At 47.7% G+C, this 15,966-nt stretch overlaps 1 protein-coding gene across 2 annotated transcripts in view; it reads left to right on the top strand.

Annotated features, from left to right (window-relative positions):
• LOC118787167 (formin-like) overlaps positions 1–15,966 on the top strand; it is a 79,681-nt gene that overhangs the window by 43,094 nt on the left and 20,621 nt on the right. For both annotated transcript variants that reach the window (XM_036542630.1, XM_036542631.1), the window contains 7 exons: positions 2,461–2,522; positions 2,870–2,958; positions 3,970–4,099; positions 4,622–4,768; positions 4,865–4,924; positions 6,112–6,232; positions 15,350–15,442. In XM_036542630.1, the coding sequence (XP_036398523.1) occupies positions 2,461–2,522; positions 2,870–2,958; positions 3,970–4,099; positions 4,622–4,768; positions 4,865–4,924; positions 6,112–6,232; positions 15,350–15,442 (702 nt within the window). The remainder of the gene's footprint in view (positions 1–2,460; positions 2,523–2,869; positions 2,959–3,969; positions 4,100–4,621; positions 4,769–4,864; positions 4,925–6,111; positions 6,233–15,349; positions 15,443–15,966) is intronic.

Raw genomic sequence — 15,966 nt, 5'->3', positions numbered from 1 at the left:
CGCGGGGACAGCGCTGCTGCTGCTGCTGCAGCTCGGAGGCCCGCGCGGGGCGGGGGAGCGCCTGGCAGTCTGCACGCCGCGGCGGATCTGTTTATTGTTGCCAGTGACGGTTTCCACCGCCTAATGGGAGCGACACCCCACTAATGATCTGAGTGTATATAAATCCCCCCGTCGCAGCCGGGCAGACACCGCACCTCCACATAAAAACGCCCCGACGCAAAGCCAAACAACACATTGGGCCAAGCTGCACTTTTTGGTTTTGATTTTTTTTTTTCCCCCTCTCTCTCTCCTTCTCTCTCGCTCCCTTCGGTTGGTCTCGAGGTAGAGAGCCCTCCAATAAAAGAGCCAGCTCTCTCCCAGCATGTGTCGACTTCCTTCTGCCTTAATGGGAGGTGTAGGTGAAATGGACAGTCTGAATCTGACAATGCGAGAGGGCCGCTTAATAAGCACTTCTAAAGGCCCCCTGGCCCCTGCTCGCCAGCCCTTTGTTGGCAAATTAAAAGGACATGGGACATGTAATGTAATTACAGCCACTCGGGAGCTGGACGTTCAGGGAGGGCTCTGGTTACTTTCTGCTGGGCGAGGGGCGCGAGGGAGCGCCAGCCGGGGGGGGCACCTCCTGGGCCACCTCAGTTCAAGGCGAGAGGGAGGCTCCCCGGCACCCGACGCGATGAGTGAGGAGAGGAGGGGAATGGAGTGAGGCCACACCGGGCAGCCTTTGATCTCCCGGTGTGGAGATATATCCGGACTCCCTCGGCCCACAGCTCTGGGCCCCTCCTTTGGTGTTTGATTGACGGATCCGAGGCGGGCGCGCTGAGGCCCAGAGTGATCCATTTTAATAAGGGTTAGGAAATGGCCCTCGGGGCCTGCTTTCCCACCTAATCCCGCAGCCGAGCCCACATCGCGCTCAGCCTGTGGTGGCAGAGGATTGTGGGGGCTGCGGAGATCAGCGCAGGAATGCCGGCGTGCGGACGGGCCTGGCTCCTTCGTCTTATTTGGCAGCATTGCTGGGAGATGGGAGCCAGAGCCTCCTGAGGTGCTTCGCAGTAGATTGTCACCTTCTCTCCCGCAGTGCCGTGCACGGCCGAGTCGGTACACCCTCAGCAGGGTGCGTTTTGGCCCAGGCTTTCCTCTGGCTGGCTGATCCCTGTGTCGCCTGCTCTGAGCCGCCCCACGCCCTGACAGTGTGCTGGTCAGCACCAAGAGCGCAGAGCCGTCCCTCAAAACCACCAGCTCCCGGCCGTCCACCCGGCCACAGGCGTGTGACTCTCTGCCTCTCAACCCCCGAGCGCAGAGCCGAGCCTCTCTGCGAATACGGTGTGTGTTACTGTACCCGCCGGAGCAGTGCACATGGGAAGCAGCAGGCTGGGGAAGGGGGAAGGAGACCGTCGGAGTGGCTAGCAACCAGACCCCCCCCCACCCCCCCCCCACCACAGATCATTACTGTGAGCTGCGGTGGTTCCCGCGGCAGGTCCAGGGGTTAAGCAGTTACAGGCTCTCTCCTGTGACCCGTGGCCAAGGGGCTTAGTGCCCTGCGTGTAGATTAGAGCTCAGCCACTGTGCACGGCCTCTCTCCCGACACTCCGGCTGCCCTCCCCGACTCCTGCTCACAGCTCGGATCCTGCAGGTCCGCTGTGATCTCATGCACAGCGTGTGTGTGTGTGTGTGCGGGTGTGTGTGTCTGTGTGTCTGTGCATATGTGAGTCTGGTGCATGTGTGTGTGTGTACATGTGCGCTTGTGTGTCTGTGCTTGTATGGGTCTATGTGTGCGTCTGTTAGCCTGTGTACATGTGTGTGAGTCTGTGTGTGTGTTCATGAGTCTGGATGCATGTGCGTGCGTGTGTGTGTATGTGCGTGCATATGAGTGTTTGTGATTTTTTATGTGTGTGCAAGCATAGCTATATTTAATTAGGTTCAAAGTCACAGAATAATGGAAAAATTCTGCATCACTTTTATTGGGGGCGAATAATGAAAGTTTCCATATTACATATTTCACATTGTCTTTATGGATAGGTTTAGAAATGACAGCTTATGTAAACTATCCTACTGTAATGTTTGTAGATTACACCACTTACTTTTACCTCTTCTTACCCGGACCTGAATGATGTCAGAAAACAATCCAGAGTGTCACTACATGCTGGCAAATTGACCAATTGAATTGTTTCAAACTGTATCCTTCCGCTGGTCTACCTCTCTGAAGTGAAAATGGAGAGCAGCAGAAACACAGGACTGAGTCCTCTGAGCTGTGGTCAAGAATGTATTTAAAACCTGTTGGATATCTGGCTGGAAACTATATGGCAAAGGAAATGGCATGACTGCATGTATTTATCCGCCTTCATTTTGCGGGAAAAATGAGCACGGTCTCCAAATGCAAGCAGCAGTTAATTAAGACAACATGCTTGCTTAAAATAATTCCCCTTTATAAGAGAATGCCTCTAATAAATGGATTTACTATTCCAGCTGTTTTGACTGTGGACAACTCTGTGGTGGACCTGGAGACCATCGAGGCTTTATATGAAAATGTGAGTATTATGGGTTGTGCTGTAGAGTAATCTGATAGCATGAGAGAAACCGGAGGACCCTTGCTCTCTTTTAAGCGTTTTTCACAGTGAATTTTTTTTAATATGGTGCCAAGAATTAATAACATCAATGTGCTCTATGCCTACGGGTTAGGGAGTATGATGTCACATTGTGTTTTTGCCTGTCATTTATAAAACATTAATATTGTTGTCTTATTATTGTTGTTACTTCTTGTTATTTGTAGTGTTATTGCTCCTTTTCTTTTTGGGAGTTTTTCTTTTTATTTATAAGTCTCACTTGTCCCCCTTTAATGTTGTTTTGGTAAAGTTTCCTGTGAATTTATTCACAGAGGGCCCAAAGTGACGAGCTGGAGAAAATTAAGAAACACTATGAAAACTCCAAGGAGGATGAAGTCAAGCTGCTAGACAAGCCTGAACAGTAAGACATCTTCTGCAGCAACCAGGGTTTGAAACAAGACCCTCTACGTTTGTGAAAGGAGAAGACCATTTTACAACTCAGCTATAAGACGCTCAGCACCTCCTGGTAGATTTCTAATCATCCTCAGCGCTGATGCTAACACTGAGGAATTAACGGAAATTTGGGACACCAGGGCCCAATCAGGACTGCGGCTTCACTCTCCTGATCCACAGATGTACTTGCTTTTCACAGCCAAAATGTCATTGTGTGATACTGTTTATAATCGGCACTCAGCAATTGTTCCGAAGCCTTTCTATTTGTTTATCCTGTTGAAAATAAACCAAACACCTCTGATGCGGCTCTGACGTTGGTTCCCAGCCTTACTATTGTTTCACCACCCTGGAATATTTTCCTAATTCCCTTCCAGTTCACTCCTCGCTGCTGGCTGTAGTATTTTCTACAAGAAAAGAAGTCCACAATAGGCCATGCGACTAAGTTCAATTGCGAAAGCTCTCCAAGAGCCTCCCGTCTGTGCAGAGGCCATGATTTTGATTGATTAGAGCTGTCTCTCCGGGATAGATCCGGCTGGGTTGAACACTTGCCTGTAAATGAATCGTGGTGGTGGAGCTGCCATGTTTGAATTAGCTGTCACAGGGGGGTGAGTCATATCCCCTCAGTGTCTGACTGCATCGGCAGGCTAATCACCGAGGATATTACTCCTCTCCTCAAACATGTTTGTGTTTATGTGAGCATCGCTGAATCGGTAGGGCTTTACCTTTGATCAGTCGCTGACTCCGCCGCGCTCACACTGTCTCCAGGCGCTGGTCACGGCATCTTAAAACATCAGGGCAGGATGTCTCATGCGACATGCATGGCGTCCCTCTTTCAAACACCGGGACCGAGCCTGAATCATTCAACAACTCTTCAGCCTATCCTGGGCTTAGAAAACACCCCATTAATGTTGGATGCTGGCATACACGTTGTCGAGTTGCTGGGTGCCTAACAAACCATTTCCCCCCCCTTCCACCGCAGATTCCTTTACGAGCTCTCTCAGATCCCCGACTTCTCCGGCAGAGCCCACTGCATCATATTCCAGTCCGTCTTCTTCGACGGGATGTCCTCCGTCCGCCGCAAAGTGGAGATCGTCTCCCGCGTGTGCAAGGTTAGACGCAGGCCGCGACCCGCGCTCCTTTATTCCTCCATTCATCAGCACTTTGTCAGCTGCCAGGATTAGCCCGCTCCCTCAGTCGGGCTCCTGCGTCACGCCGGGCCCCGACCTGCATCACCGCGGTCCCGATTGCAGAGCGGCCGCGTGGGATCAAGGGAAGGGGAGAGGAATTGTTTCTCATTCTCCATTCTCAGAATAGCAAACCGGTGACTTCAGCCCTTTTTCCCTTTAAACAATGCATTAGTCAAAGTCATAACACTGAGTTGGGGGGAAGGGGAGAGGGAGATGAGAGAGAGAGGGTTAGCTTCATCCCGTGATGCAGAACAGGGCCAGTGGGGAGTTGCGGCGAGGGCTCTGGACTCGCAAAAGGGAAAGGGGGCGGTGTTCAGCCCAAAACCACTGGTTTCAAGTCTGGAGCCCTAACCACATCTCTAGAAGAACAACATAGCTTATATCGGTGAGGTCCTTTTGTTACTGTAAGGTATGAAACTTGACTAATCGGCTCGGGTGTTCCAGGGTCTTCTGGAGCGTAGCAGCGTGAAGGACGTGATGGGGCTGGTTCTGGCCTTCGGAAACTACATGAACGGGGGGAACAGGACCAGGGGCCAGGCTGACGGCTTCGGCCTGGAGATCCTGCCCAAGCTGAAGGACGTCAAAAGCAGGGTATGGTCCTGATATGGTCAAGATGTGACCAAAAAAACACACAGTACATCCCACATAGTTGCTTCCAAAAGCTCATTTGTGTTTCCTGTCTTCCAGGACAATCGCATCAGTTTGGTGGATTATGTGGTCTTGTACTACCTGCGCAACTTTGATGAGGTAGAGTACTGCCGCATGGAATGAACCAACTGCTGTAGTTGGGAGAAAGCTGTGATAGGGTATAGCATTAAAAGTTGACTACATTGCCAAACCCAACAGACATGTGGACAACACTGTTTAGAGGATATTAAAACTGCACAGGGAGCTTATCCAGCAGCTGCATATGATACAAAGGCCTTGCCAAGAAATTGCAGTTGTAAAATACCTGGCCATGTCTGGTCCTCAGCAGGTTAATCGTGGAGAATAATTTATTTATAATTTATCCTGTGGCACATATGATAATGGCATGTGTGATCCTGATTGGACATTTTCAAAATACTGTACCTGCCATCTGTTTGTAAATGTCACTGGTCAGGAGGGGAGGCAGCTCACTAACCAACAGCTGGCCTTCCCTCACACACACAGACTTTTACAATTAATTAATTATTCAGATGAAGTTGATGGAATAGATTGGTTATTGAGAAAATGATTCATGGATACTTAGTTGAAGATCCTTAATTTAACAAATTTACATTAACTCCAGATTCACTCCTAAACAGATAAAAAAAAATACAAGTACATATTTACAGACATTTCGAATTACTGACATTTCCAAGTCAGCAGTTTATTTGTAGGAAAATATAGTTCTTCACGGAATAGTTCTTCGCATTGTAATTTGAAATGGCACTACTTGAAAATAATCGTAAATAAACGATGACGACATTGTGGTTTTAACTCAGGATAATGGCTAGTATAAGTGCTGGGGGTTGTTACCAGTGTGGCATTATTTACTGTTGTTTATGTCATATAAATAATCACATTCACCAAGTCCATCATGTTAGTCTGCCTTTTTTCCATGGTAAGATCAGGGTTATATGTATTTTTTATTAATGATTGTGTGCTATAGTGTGCTGTGCAACTTGTAGTGTGAAGAATAGTTGCTGTTGGTGTGCGAGTGTTCCAGAGGACTCTATTCGGTACCCCCCCCCCCCCCCTCATCTCCCTGCCCCAATGCGAGTGCTCGGGATGTTGTCGCGGGGGATGAGTCACACACAAGTGGTGATCCTAAATTTGGATGAAAAAGGGAGAAAAAAATAAATAAATAGATAAAGTGATGGTGAATAGGCTGGCAATATTACAAATGTATTCCATGGGCTTCAGTGTTAGTGGATTGACTCTGTCTGTGATTTGCCCCCTTTCTTTCTCAGCATGTGGGGACAGACAAGAGCGTCTTCCCTCTACCCGAGCCCCAGGACTTCTTCCTGGCTGCGCAGGTCAAGTTTGAAGACCTGGAGAAAGACATCAGGAAGCTAAAGAGGGACCTGACTGGTGAGTCAGTAGTAGTCCTCAGTTATTACATATTATGGGATGGAAAATGAGGCAGTTTAGCTTAATATGAAAATGGCTGCGCGGAGCCCCCTGAGCCGTTTCTCTGACCACCTGCAAAGCCTCCTTTATATTTTAGTCTTGTCATGCTGTAACAGGCAAGTTATTACTCCCATGCCTCCCATTCAAGCACTCGTGTCTTAGGAAAACATATTTTGGAATAGAGATGTCTCCATTACGTAAAAACACAGTCATTCCTGTTCTGACAGATGGCAGTTATGTGCGTGTGGAAGGTGTGAAGCTGAAATTTGACCCTGGAAGAAAAAACACATAACGTTTTCAACATGGTGAACGGACAGAGGAAGGGTAGGGACTGGTTTGTCGGTCACTGCTGCTTGCGTTTCTGGAGGAGGGTAGTTGGCATTCATGACTCCTGCTCAGTCCACCCGCTCTTCGTCCGGACAGGGGAGCCCGTGCAGGGGTAAAAGGCACCAGGTTCGAATCTGCCTCCCAAACCCTCCCCCTCGCCCCCAACGTCTGCGATTATTTAAATCATGCAATAACACGGCATATGAAAGCAATTAGATATGTTGGCCATTTTCCCCTCACTTTGCAGATTTCTGTTAAACCCTGATCCTCTCTGACCCGCAGGAGAAATACAAAGAGTCTACAAAAGAGCACCCAGCCCACCTCGAGCTGTCAGTCATTTATTAGGCTGAAGGGGAGACTGGAAGACAATAAATGTAACATACGGGCCTTCGTATTTGATCTCCTCAGCACAAGTTTAAAAGTCTCGTCTAAAAGTCCCCAGGGTATTGACACGGCGCTGTAAGAAAGAAAGTTCTCAGTGTTTGATGAACACATCCACCTTGAGGTTTGGCTCTGAATATTATACGAGCTACCAGCTGATGAAAGGAAGTGCATTTTATATTTTTACCTTAGGATTTTTTTTATCACCATGAATCATTTCTTTCAACTGTAGGTATGTTCATATTTCAGTAGCTCTGGCTGATAGTTCTCACTCCTGCAGGCAGGTCCTTCTCCCGTGCAGTGTGCAAGGGGTTATTGATCAGTGGAGCTGGCCCCACTCTATCACATATGGAATTGAACTTTTGGAATATTACGCAATATGTAGATGGGTGGGACTTCTGATTGGGACGGGGTGCCTCACCCTGCCCCACCCCCCCCCTTGATTTGAGACAGGTCGCTGGTGGAGCTGGCTGTAGCATGAAAGGAGTGTTAAGGGCGCCCTCGTATCCCAAGTTTCATCTCCCCCCGAAAGCGTGCACGTAAGCCTCACGTCCCCAAACTTTCCGGCTTGTCCCTCACTCGGGCGGTGATTTATCCGGGCGGCAGGAGGGAGGGGTGGGCGTTGTTTGTTCGGCGCGGTCACACGGGAGCGGGCTGGCCCCTGGCTCGCCGGCCTGGCCCCGCTGCCCTCTCCCCTGCTCGTTTGCGCAGAAACATGATCTCTGTTTGATCTGCCTTCCTGTTCGGGGGGAGGAGGGTACGGGGGGGGGGGGCACCGCTGCTGTGGGAGCGTTCCTCCATCAGCACTCATGCACGCTTACCACCCTCTCTCCACTCACTAACACTGCAGCCTCCACTCCCTGTAGGCAGACCACACTGAGGCCAGTCCAGCCAACACACCATCCTCACAGAATGACCATGTGGCAGCATGAAAATATATTCACAACATTGTAGAAGTGCTGTAAAGAAGTTATGTGCTCACCGTGATTGTTTGGTACCTCTGTGGGACGCGACAGAGGTTATATGCGGTTTGTGCTACATTAAGTTCAATCCCACGTTAGGAATATATACTGTCAGAGCAGAATTAGTGAGGTGTTTGACAGCTGGAAGTTGACATCTCCCTTAAGCACAGTTTAGAAGTTATGAAAGCGATTAAATTGATGGTTGAAGTGAGGCATTATGAAATGTCAGATCTCTAACCCGAAGCTAACTACATCATAATGGTGAACATAGCAAAGGTGTTTCTGTGCAATGTTGTGCGTTGGCCTCACTGGTAATTAGGAATGCTGGTTGCGTGTTCTGTTCCTCAGAACTGACAGTATTATAATGTCATACTCATGTTTAATGCTGCTCTGGTACTGGCTTGGCAATTCCTTTCCGCTTGTTGCCTGTAGCTGATGGTGTCACGCGCAGACTCCAGAGCTGAGCCCGTCCCTGGAACTGGTAAAGACCGCGTTCCGAGTGCAGAGCGCAGCTCCGGAGGGGTGCTTTTATCCCTCCCCGGAGGAAAACCGCACGTAAACTTCACATTAACTGCGGCGTAATTGAGGCGGACAGTGAGGCAAGATGCTCCGGGATGAAAAAGTATCAAATAAAAGTGAACAGTCAGAGCTCATTTGCTGCTGAGGGGAGTTTAGTGTTTCACAGAAGGCTTGCCACGGGGTTAGGCCTTCATCACCACAGAAAATCAGACAGTGTCTTTATTTTAAACGGCCCTTAATGTCAAACTGAGGTAAGGCCTTTACTCTGAAAGACATTTTACTGTGGAAGCTCTGCCTCAGAGGCCCATGTGTGGAGTCCTTTAAACGGTCTCCCCTGTCTCTCCTCCATGGCTGAAGTTCCTCAGTGGGAAAGTACCTCCAAAGATCAGTAAACTTCATTAGGTTACCCTGCCTTGTTGTAAATATGGACTGGTCTACTCTGACTGTTCTCAGACATCCACTCTACTGTATACAGCTTTTGTACCTACAGTAATAATAGCTTAATCGCTACTCTATTTTTGTTGTACTTCTCATTCAGGCATGCCGCCCAAAAGGCTTAACAGTACAGAGTGAAATCAAGCAATCAATGCATTAAACAAATAAAACAGACCTTAGCAGTGCTATTAAATAACAGAGAATTCACTTAACAGTCAAATATTCCCACACAAACTTGGAGGACCTTGCTGAGGTCCCATGGGTGCTGTAATAGCGCTGGGCTGGGTGTGTCCCACATGCATTCAGTCTTCGTCACTCAGAGGCAGGAGCACACGAACCCACTCTCCTGCTGTCTACACCCCCACCCCCGTTTCCAGACGCTGGCACCCCTGCCTGCCCCCTCTAACTAGACTGCACGCCAGACACTGGCCCCCCGCACACCCCTTTCGATTCCTCTACACTAAGGCTGTGCGACGCTGTCTCTTCTGTGCTCTGCCGTGGGCAAGCCTGAGACCCCCTCCAGGGTCGCTAAGGAAAGCCCTCACGAGATAATGACGGCAGAGCTGCCTCCAATGCTAGGTCCATGAAGCTGGCATTATTAGTACATATCCAGTCTAAGGAGGACAGTCTGTTCTCTGGGTTATTTCTTGTCTATAAGTGTAACTTATACTGTATATTTTTTTTCAAGTGTACCATAACACTAAAAAAATAGGCTAGGAGTTAAAATATTCTACAAGTTTATTATGATTATTACACAAATCAAGGCCTCCTGCAGTGAAGCCAGAGCATTCCTCACAACTCATACTCCCTCTGTATTTATCGAATCATTTTTATAGCATGTAGAAGGATCTTCTCAGGGCTCCGCATGCTGTTTTGGAAGCCCCAAGGAGCAGGTAGCGTAATGTTCAGTGTGTGTGGAATGATGGGAGCAGATTTATTAGGGTGAATTACAATGGAGGGGCTATGCAATGGCCTTACCTTTGTACAAGCGCTCCCTGGCTGGCCTCAGTCAGCAGAATGGCTGGGATTTATGCTGGGGGGTGGGGGGGGGATTGAAAGCCTGGCAGCCAACTGAGGTTGTATATAATTGTGGATTATCTGCAGAATTCCTCCGCTTTGCTCTGATGGAAATGATCCACAACATGGTATAAATAACACAAACCTGCCAGACCAACTGACTGAGCAGCCTGACCTCCGCGGAAAGGCTTTGACTGTAAAAGATTTTCCATAACATTATCGCACCAGGGAGAAAAGCCTCAAACCAAGCAGTGTGTGTGCATGTGTGCGTGTATGTGTGTGTGTGTGTGTGTATGTTTGTGCGTGTGTGTGTGTGTGTGCGTGCACGCGTGTGTGGGTGTGTGTATGCACGTGCGTGTGTGTGCATGTGTATGTGTTGAGCACCAAGTTGTCATTCCTTTATGCATATGATTGTGTGCACCTTGAGGAATGATTTTTGTTTTTCTTGATCTAAAGTATGTTTTTACTTTTTGACACAGCGTCCTAATGCTGTTTGTTGAGTGGTTGGGTCATGTAAAAAATAGACAAAAAAATGAGAATGGCAAAAGCAGTCTGAAGCATTCCAATGAGTCAGCACTCTACCAAATGATGTTTATTATTGTACCAACTTGTAAGCATTTTTAGTGCTTTTACACAGTGATAGCAGAAAGGGTTTCTGAAATCCAAACCAAATCGTAATTTTGCAGTACAGTGTCTTCCATTTGCCCAGATCATTTATCAAAGCCTGTGTCTGCAAGAGTCATGGATTATTGCTTTGTGGTGAAATGGAAACCAATGCATTTTCACTGGATTTACCTACAGTCAATTTGAATAAAAAAAGTCAATAATGATGATGACAACAATATTTTAATAATACTTATTAAATGATAATGGCAATCTGGTTTAAAAAAAGCAAACATTAACAATATTAGTTCCTCAAAGACGATCTTAAAAACTATAGTTGGCAGTCTGCATTTGACTACCCAGCTTAGCTCTATTACCTAGCTTTTTAAGGTTGTTCTCCTAATGCCTCATAGCTAAATCTCCAGTGTAGTGTGGCACGGTCTTAAACTCTGCAGATTCCGTGAGCTCGGGGTATGGACTCTGGTTTCTGCGGTTTGCTACAGTAATTAAGGATCCCTATTTACATCAAAGCAGAAGGCAAGACTGACCAAGCTTTCAAAGTCCTGGAACCAAATTTTGACTTTACCCCCTTTTTTTCCTTGTTTTTTTTTTTCCTCTTCCCTCGACGTATGGTCTTGTGATGCAATCCTTTGGCATGCCTGTCTGTCTGTTATCCATGTCCCCAAAGACAACGTGAGCAGCTCTCTCTCCTGCAAGAGACTCTCTGGAGTCTCCCTAATGCATCCCTGGCGCCTTTAAGATATGATTATAATCCTGCCCATCTGATTTTTGAATCTTTTTATTCTTTGACCGTCATGTCGCAGGTAACGCTGGCTGGGTCCTGCAGCTGTGCCTTCCCACTTATGTAATCTGAGAGAAGCAGTCCATCCCGCTTTTATCATCCTCTGTCCAGGAGTTACACGCGATATATTGTATCAAGGTTGTGTCAATGTTGTATCAACGCTGTATCCAACGATCTTCGCCGCATCCCAAGATGCGTGCCTGAGATAGGCCCGGGACAATAACATTTTTTGCTTATGAACACACCATCCGTATTGTGGGGTGGGAGGGCCATGAAATCTCACCCATCTCAGCCTTGTCTCAACCTTTGAGTTTATGCTTCAGTTGAGTAATCCTATCTTTATGTGCCCTCACATTGGTGGACTTCTTTTGTTGCCTTTGTTGTTGTGGTTTGGCTCTCCAAGATAACCGCATGGTTCACGATCGTTTGACTTTAAAAGCGCTGTCTGACCACTTGCAAAGTCATGCTATCATCTGTATGGGATTATAAGGAGGCATCTGAAAACTCCTGCCTTTTATTGTGATTCAGCAATAATGTAACTGCGAATGAGTTTTTGTCAGAAATTGTATTGTAGGTTTAGCACTTCCAAAAAACTGGATTCCATAAATGAAATGCAGTGCTTTTTTTTTTTTTTTACACAAAATGCCTAAGGTTTCTCGGTTACTGTGACTTTGATGTTCAGCTCCTGACATTAAGTATGTTTCCCATTTATTTACAGGTTAAAAGCGACAGCATTTCTTTTTTGTCCCTTTTAATAACACAGGCAGCGAGCTCCACTCCTCACAAAGGCAAACCGCAGTCCTGACGTTCCACTCCCTCCTCCACAGTTTACACAAATCCTGAATGAAAACAGTATTCTTTGTAATCTTATCTGGGCCGATGCTGATCGGCCGTGGTCGCGGAGCTCCGGCTCCCATCAGGGTGTATTATGACTGCGGCAGGAGACAGGTCCCCCTGTGATCCTCTGATTGGACAGGAAGCCGGAGGGAACAAACAGCGCAGACAAAAGCGCGGAGCGGCGGCGCAGGCCGAGTGCAAGGCTATCTCCCGCGAGCATCGGAGCGTCATCTGATTGGACGATAATCTTGGGGGGAGCACCGAGATAGCCTCTGACTCAGGTGGAGGGGCGTCTATGTTTCTGGGTTTATCTTTACGACAATGAAGGAGGGAAGAAAAAAAGAAATAGAAACAGCGCTGCATTTTTTAGCGTTCGTTTTGAGCTTGTCTTTATTTAATATTCAGCTTATGAATTTGACCAAAAAGGCACGGTGCGTCAAATGGTCAAAGGTGGATCAGCAGTTAATCCTTCCAATATCAAAGCCTCCAAATGCTGATGGCTATGGTGGGAGTCAACAATGCAGACAGCAGTATGCCGTGCCACTTTCAGTTCCACAGAGTGCGTACAGTAGTATGAAGTGATTTTGCATGGAGTGAGAGACCTCAAGCACTGCGGGGCCTTGTGTGCTCTCTGGTCTTGATCAGGGGGAAGCTTTCCCTCAGACCGCGTACCCACCGGTAAGTTGATACAGATCTGCGGGCAGAGCGGGCCCGATTAACTCTAGCCGGCCAATTAGAGAACAGCATGGATTTATTTGCTGTAATGGGATTAGCCCGACTGTGGGGAGGCTGGCTAGGGCAGGAGTGGGGCCTGTAAACAACGAAGGAGGAGTAATTACGCAGCGTTTCCGCAGCGACACACGCTTTGAAAAGAGCCCAGCCCCCCCCCTCCTCCGTGGCCCATACAGAGACAGTGTCGCGAATCTGGGGAATTTTTGAATTTTTTATGGTGCTGCTGTTGTTTTTTCAAGCTTCCTTTTTGTGGCCCTTTCTGTCTAGACCGCAGTTTGCTTCGTTCAAGGGTAGCCGCCACAAAATTGCAGGCCTGCCATTGTGAACACCCTTTAATATGCAGGCAGGAGAGGTGGGGGGAAGGAGGGGGGGAGATAACATCCTGGATTGTGAAAGCAGAGGGTCTGAGTTTGTTTAAGGTTATTCAGCTGAATGTGTGTGTGTCACTGTCTGGACCACAGGCTCAGGATGGGTTGTGCGCACCTGCAGTGTGTGTCTCCACACACACACTACTTTTGTGCACCTGTGGCTTTGCCAGGGCACAGCCAGGCTGCTGCGGTGGTTGAGTTTCCCCACTGTTACCCAGCAAACCTCCAGCTGTCATCCTTAAACCAACCGTTACAAACAATTATCCCGGAATATTCGCCAGTGGACCTGTGGCCAGGGTGAATTGCAGTACCAGTAAATTACATTACTCGCCCACCCTGGATTAAAACCTCAAAATGTATGACCCTGCAGTAATGTGCTTTTGTAATGTCTCTCTGAAAGCTTCCTTGTTATCTCACTTTTTCTCATAACACGCCACACTGATGTGGTTGTTAAGGCTTGTTTCCTTCAGCAGGCCTTATTATTGGCCTGTTGGTCTCTGCTCGTTGTGGCAGCTGTTTGGTGTAATAGGCCCTGCTCTCCCTTGGTCAGCTGGTACTGGGAAAGTGAGCACTTCACTGTTTAATTGTATTAACCACAGTAGGCCTTTCTGTGCCCTGAGCTGTGCCAAATGTGCCATCTCTACTGCACCTCAGCTTTGAGAACTGATACAAGAGCAAACCTTTTCATTGTAATGTACAGTATAAACACAGGAGCTAGACTTAATTCCATGCTTTGTGTGATAAATGTTGTTAGAGTTCCAGTTTGCTCCTGCATTTTGGAATTAATGACCCATGGGCAGCCACTAGGTGTTTCAAAGTGTCATGAGTCTGGCTTATCTTAATGTGTTTTTTTTCTTTTGTTCTGATCCAATAGAGTGCTTTGGAGGCAGCCAGCATCCAGAGCAATTTAGTGACTCAGTAACCCAAAGCTTGACCAGCCAGTCTTCCTGTTGTGTTGTGAAACTATTTAGCATGCAATTATAACCGAGCCAAGGTATTTACTGCAGTTATTAATGACTAACAGGTTCTGAAAAATATGTGAACTTTATTCACGCTGCTCTTTATTCAGCATCCTACGCAGACCATTTGATGGCAGCGGAATAGTTTGGTCAGAGCACTGCCAAGTTATTGCTGTTCTCCTCTGAGTTTGTGCGAGCGGGGCAGCTTGGCAGCACAACAAAGGCTGCTGGGAACAAACAACAAACACGGTTCGCGAGCTCGGCCGCCGGCGTGCACGCCCAGGACGGAGCGTCACGGCGCGACTGCGTGCCCGTGCTGCTGATGGCAGCAAGGCGGTGGGCAACAGGCCTGCTCGGAGAGGACCGCTCGGAGGCTGAGCGCGGGGAGGTAGCCAGGGTTATCTCCAGATGAGCACAGCAGTGTGAGCGTGGAGCAGGGCAGAGACAGGGCAACCCAGGGTTTGCCCCTCTGTCGGTGTCAGCCTGGAACACGCCTGCTCCCCGGGGAGCTGTCAGAGAGATGTTCCGAAACTGATATCTTTGCACGCCTCAGTCGAGAGCCAGACACATTTTCATGTGGCTGTATGCAAGCCTCCCGTGAGCTACGCGCTGAAAATCTGCCCCGCTGTTGTTATTGTCCATGAGCCCTGTGAACTTTCATTTATAAGCAAAAATGATTTTACCACCAAAAAAACAAAAAACCTCAATTATTCCTCCAAAGGAAATTATTTCATCATCCTAATAACAAAACAAAAATGCTCTGTAGTACACGTTGAGCGGAAACCAACCTCATTTAAAGGTTTCTTTAATAGCCATCTGCTCGGGCTGTACTCACATTCTTCTTATCATGTGTGTTTTCCCCCCACAAGGCTTTGTTTAAGTTCATTATGAAAGCGTTGTTTGGAATGTGATGCTGCTCACGCTCAGATGTCATTAATTAATTGGCCATATTTGCCTGTAGTGCAGCTTTGTGATTTTTTTTTCTGAGATGGTGATGTAAGCACCCAAAAGCCAGCTTCCCACAGCTTACAGAGCACTGTCTCGGTCTCCAGGCAAGGGTTTGGTTTCACCCCATTCCTTCCCAGAAAAAAAAAATGAACAAGTTCTAATGTTTTGAATTTTTTTTTTCTTTCCAGCTTGTGAAAAGAATGTGGAAAGGGTGTGTACAAACTCTCTGGAGGAGCACCTTCAGCCATTCAAGGATAAAATGGAAGCTTTCATCTCAACCGGTGAGTAAAGCAAACAGGAAACAAAGAAATACCCCACGGGACCCCTTCCTCCTGCCCCTGACATTGGCTGCCAGAAGGTGATAGGTTTTGTTTGAGTCAGTGCTCTAGCAGATGCTATGGATTGAAAACATAGCGTGTCGCCCTAATCCGGGCCCATGTTTACTGTTTGATCCCGCACAGGTCTGCAAATAAAGCCAGGGGCCAGGGCGGCTGGGATGATTGTGTGTTTAGATGTGTTTAGACTCTCTTTGGGCTCCGTAGGGCCGTTTTCGCCTGATTATAACGATGGCGCTCAAAAATTAGCCTCCTCAAAATGTGTAATATTACTCACGACGTCTGAGGCAATTTGGGTCTCAAGTCAGCGCGCGTCCCTGGAATTGATTCATGAGAAGCCCTCTCGCGCTTGTATATTTACAAAAACTCTAAATCCTACAAGCGAGAGAGCAATGATGAATTCATTCTTTTTTTCCCCATCTCCTTCTTGTAAACTACAGACTGTCTCCACACTTAACTGAGAGAGAAGT

This window comes from Megalops cyprinoides, chromosome 12 (genome assembly GCF_013368585.1).
Source record: "Megalops cyprinoides isolate fMegCyp1 chromosome 12, fMegCyp1.pri, whole genome shotgun sequence".
Classification (NCBI taxonomy): domain Eukaryota; kingdom Metazoa; phylum Chordata; class Actinopteri; order Elopiformes; family Megalopidae; genus Megalops; species Megalops cyprinoides.
This window is presented reverse-complemented; position numbering and strand designations above follow the sequence as displayed.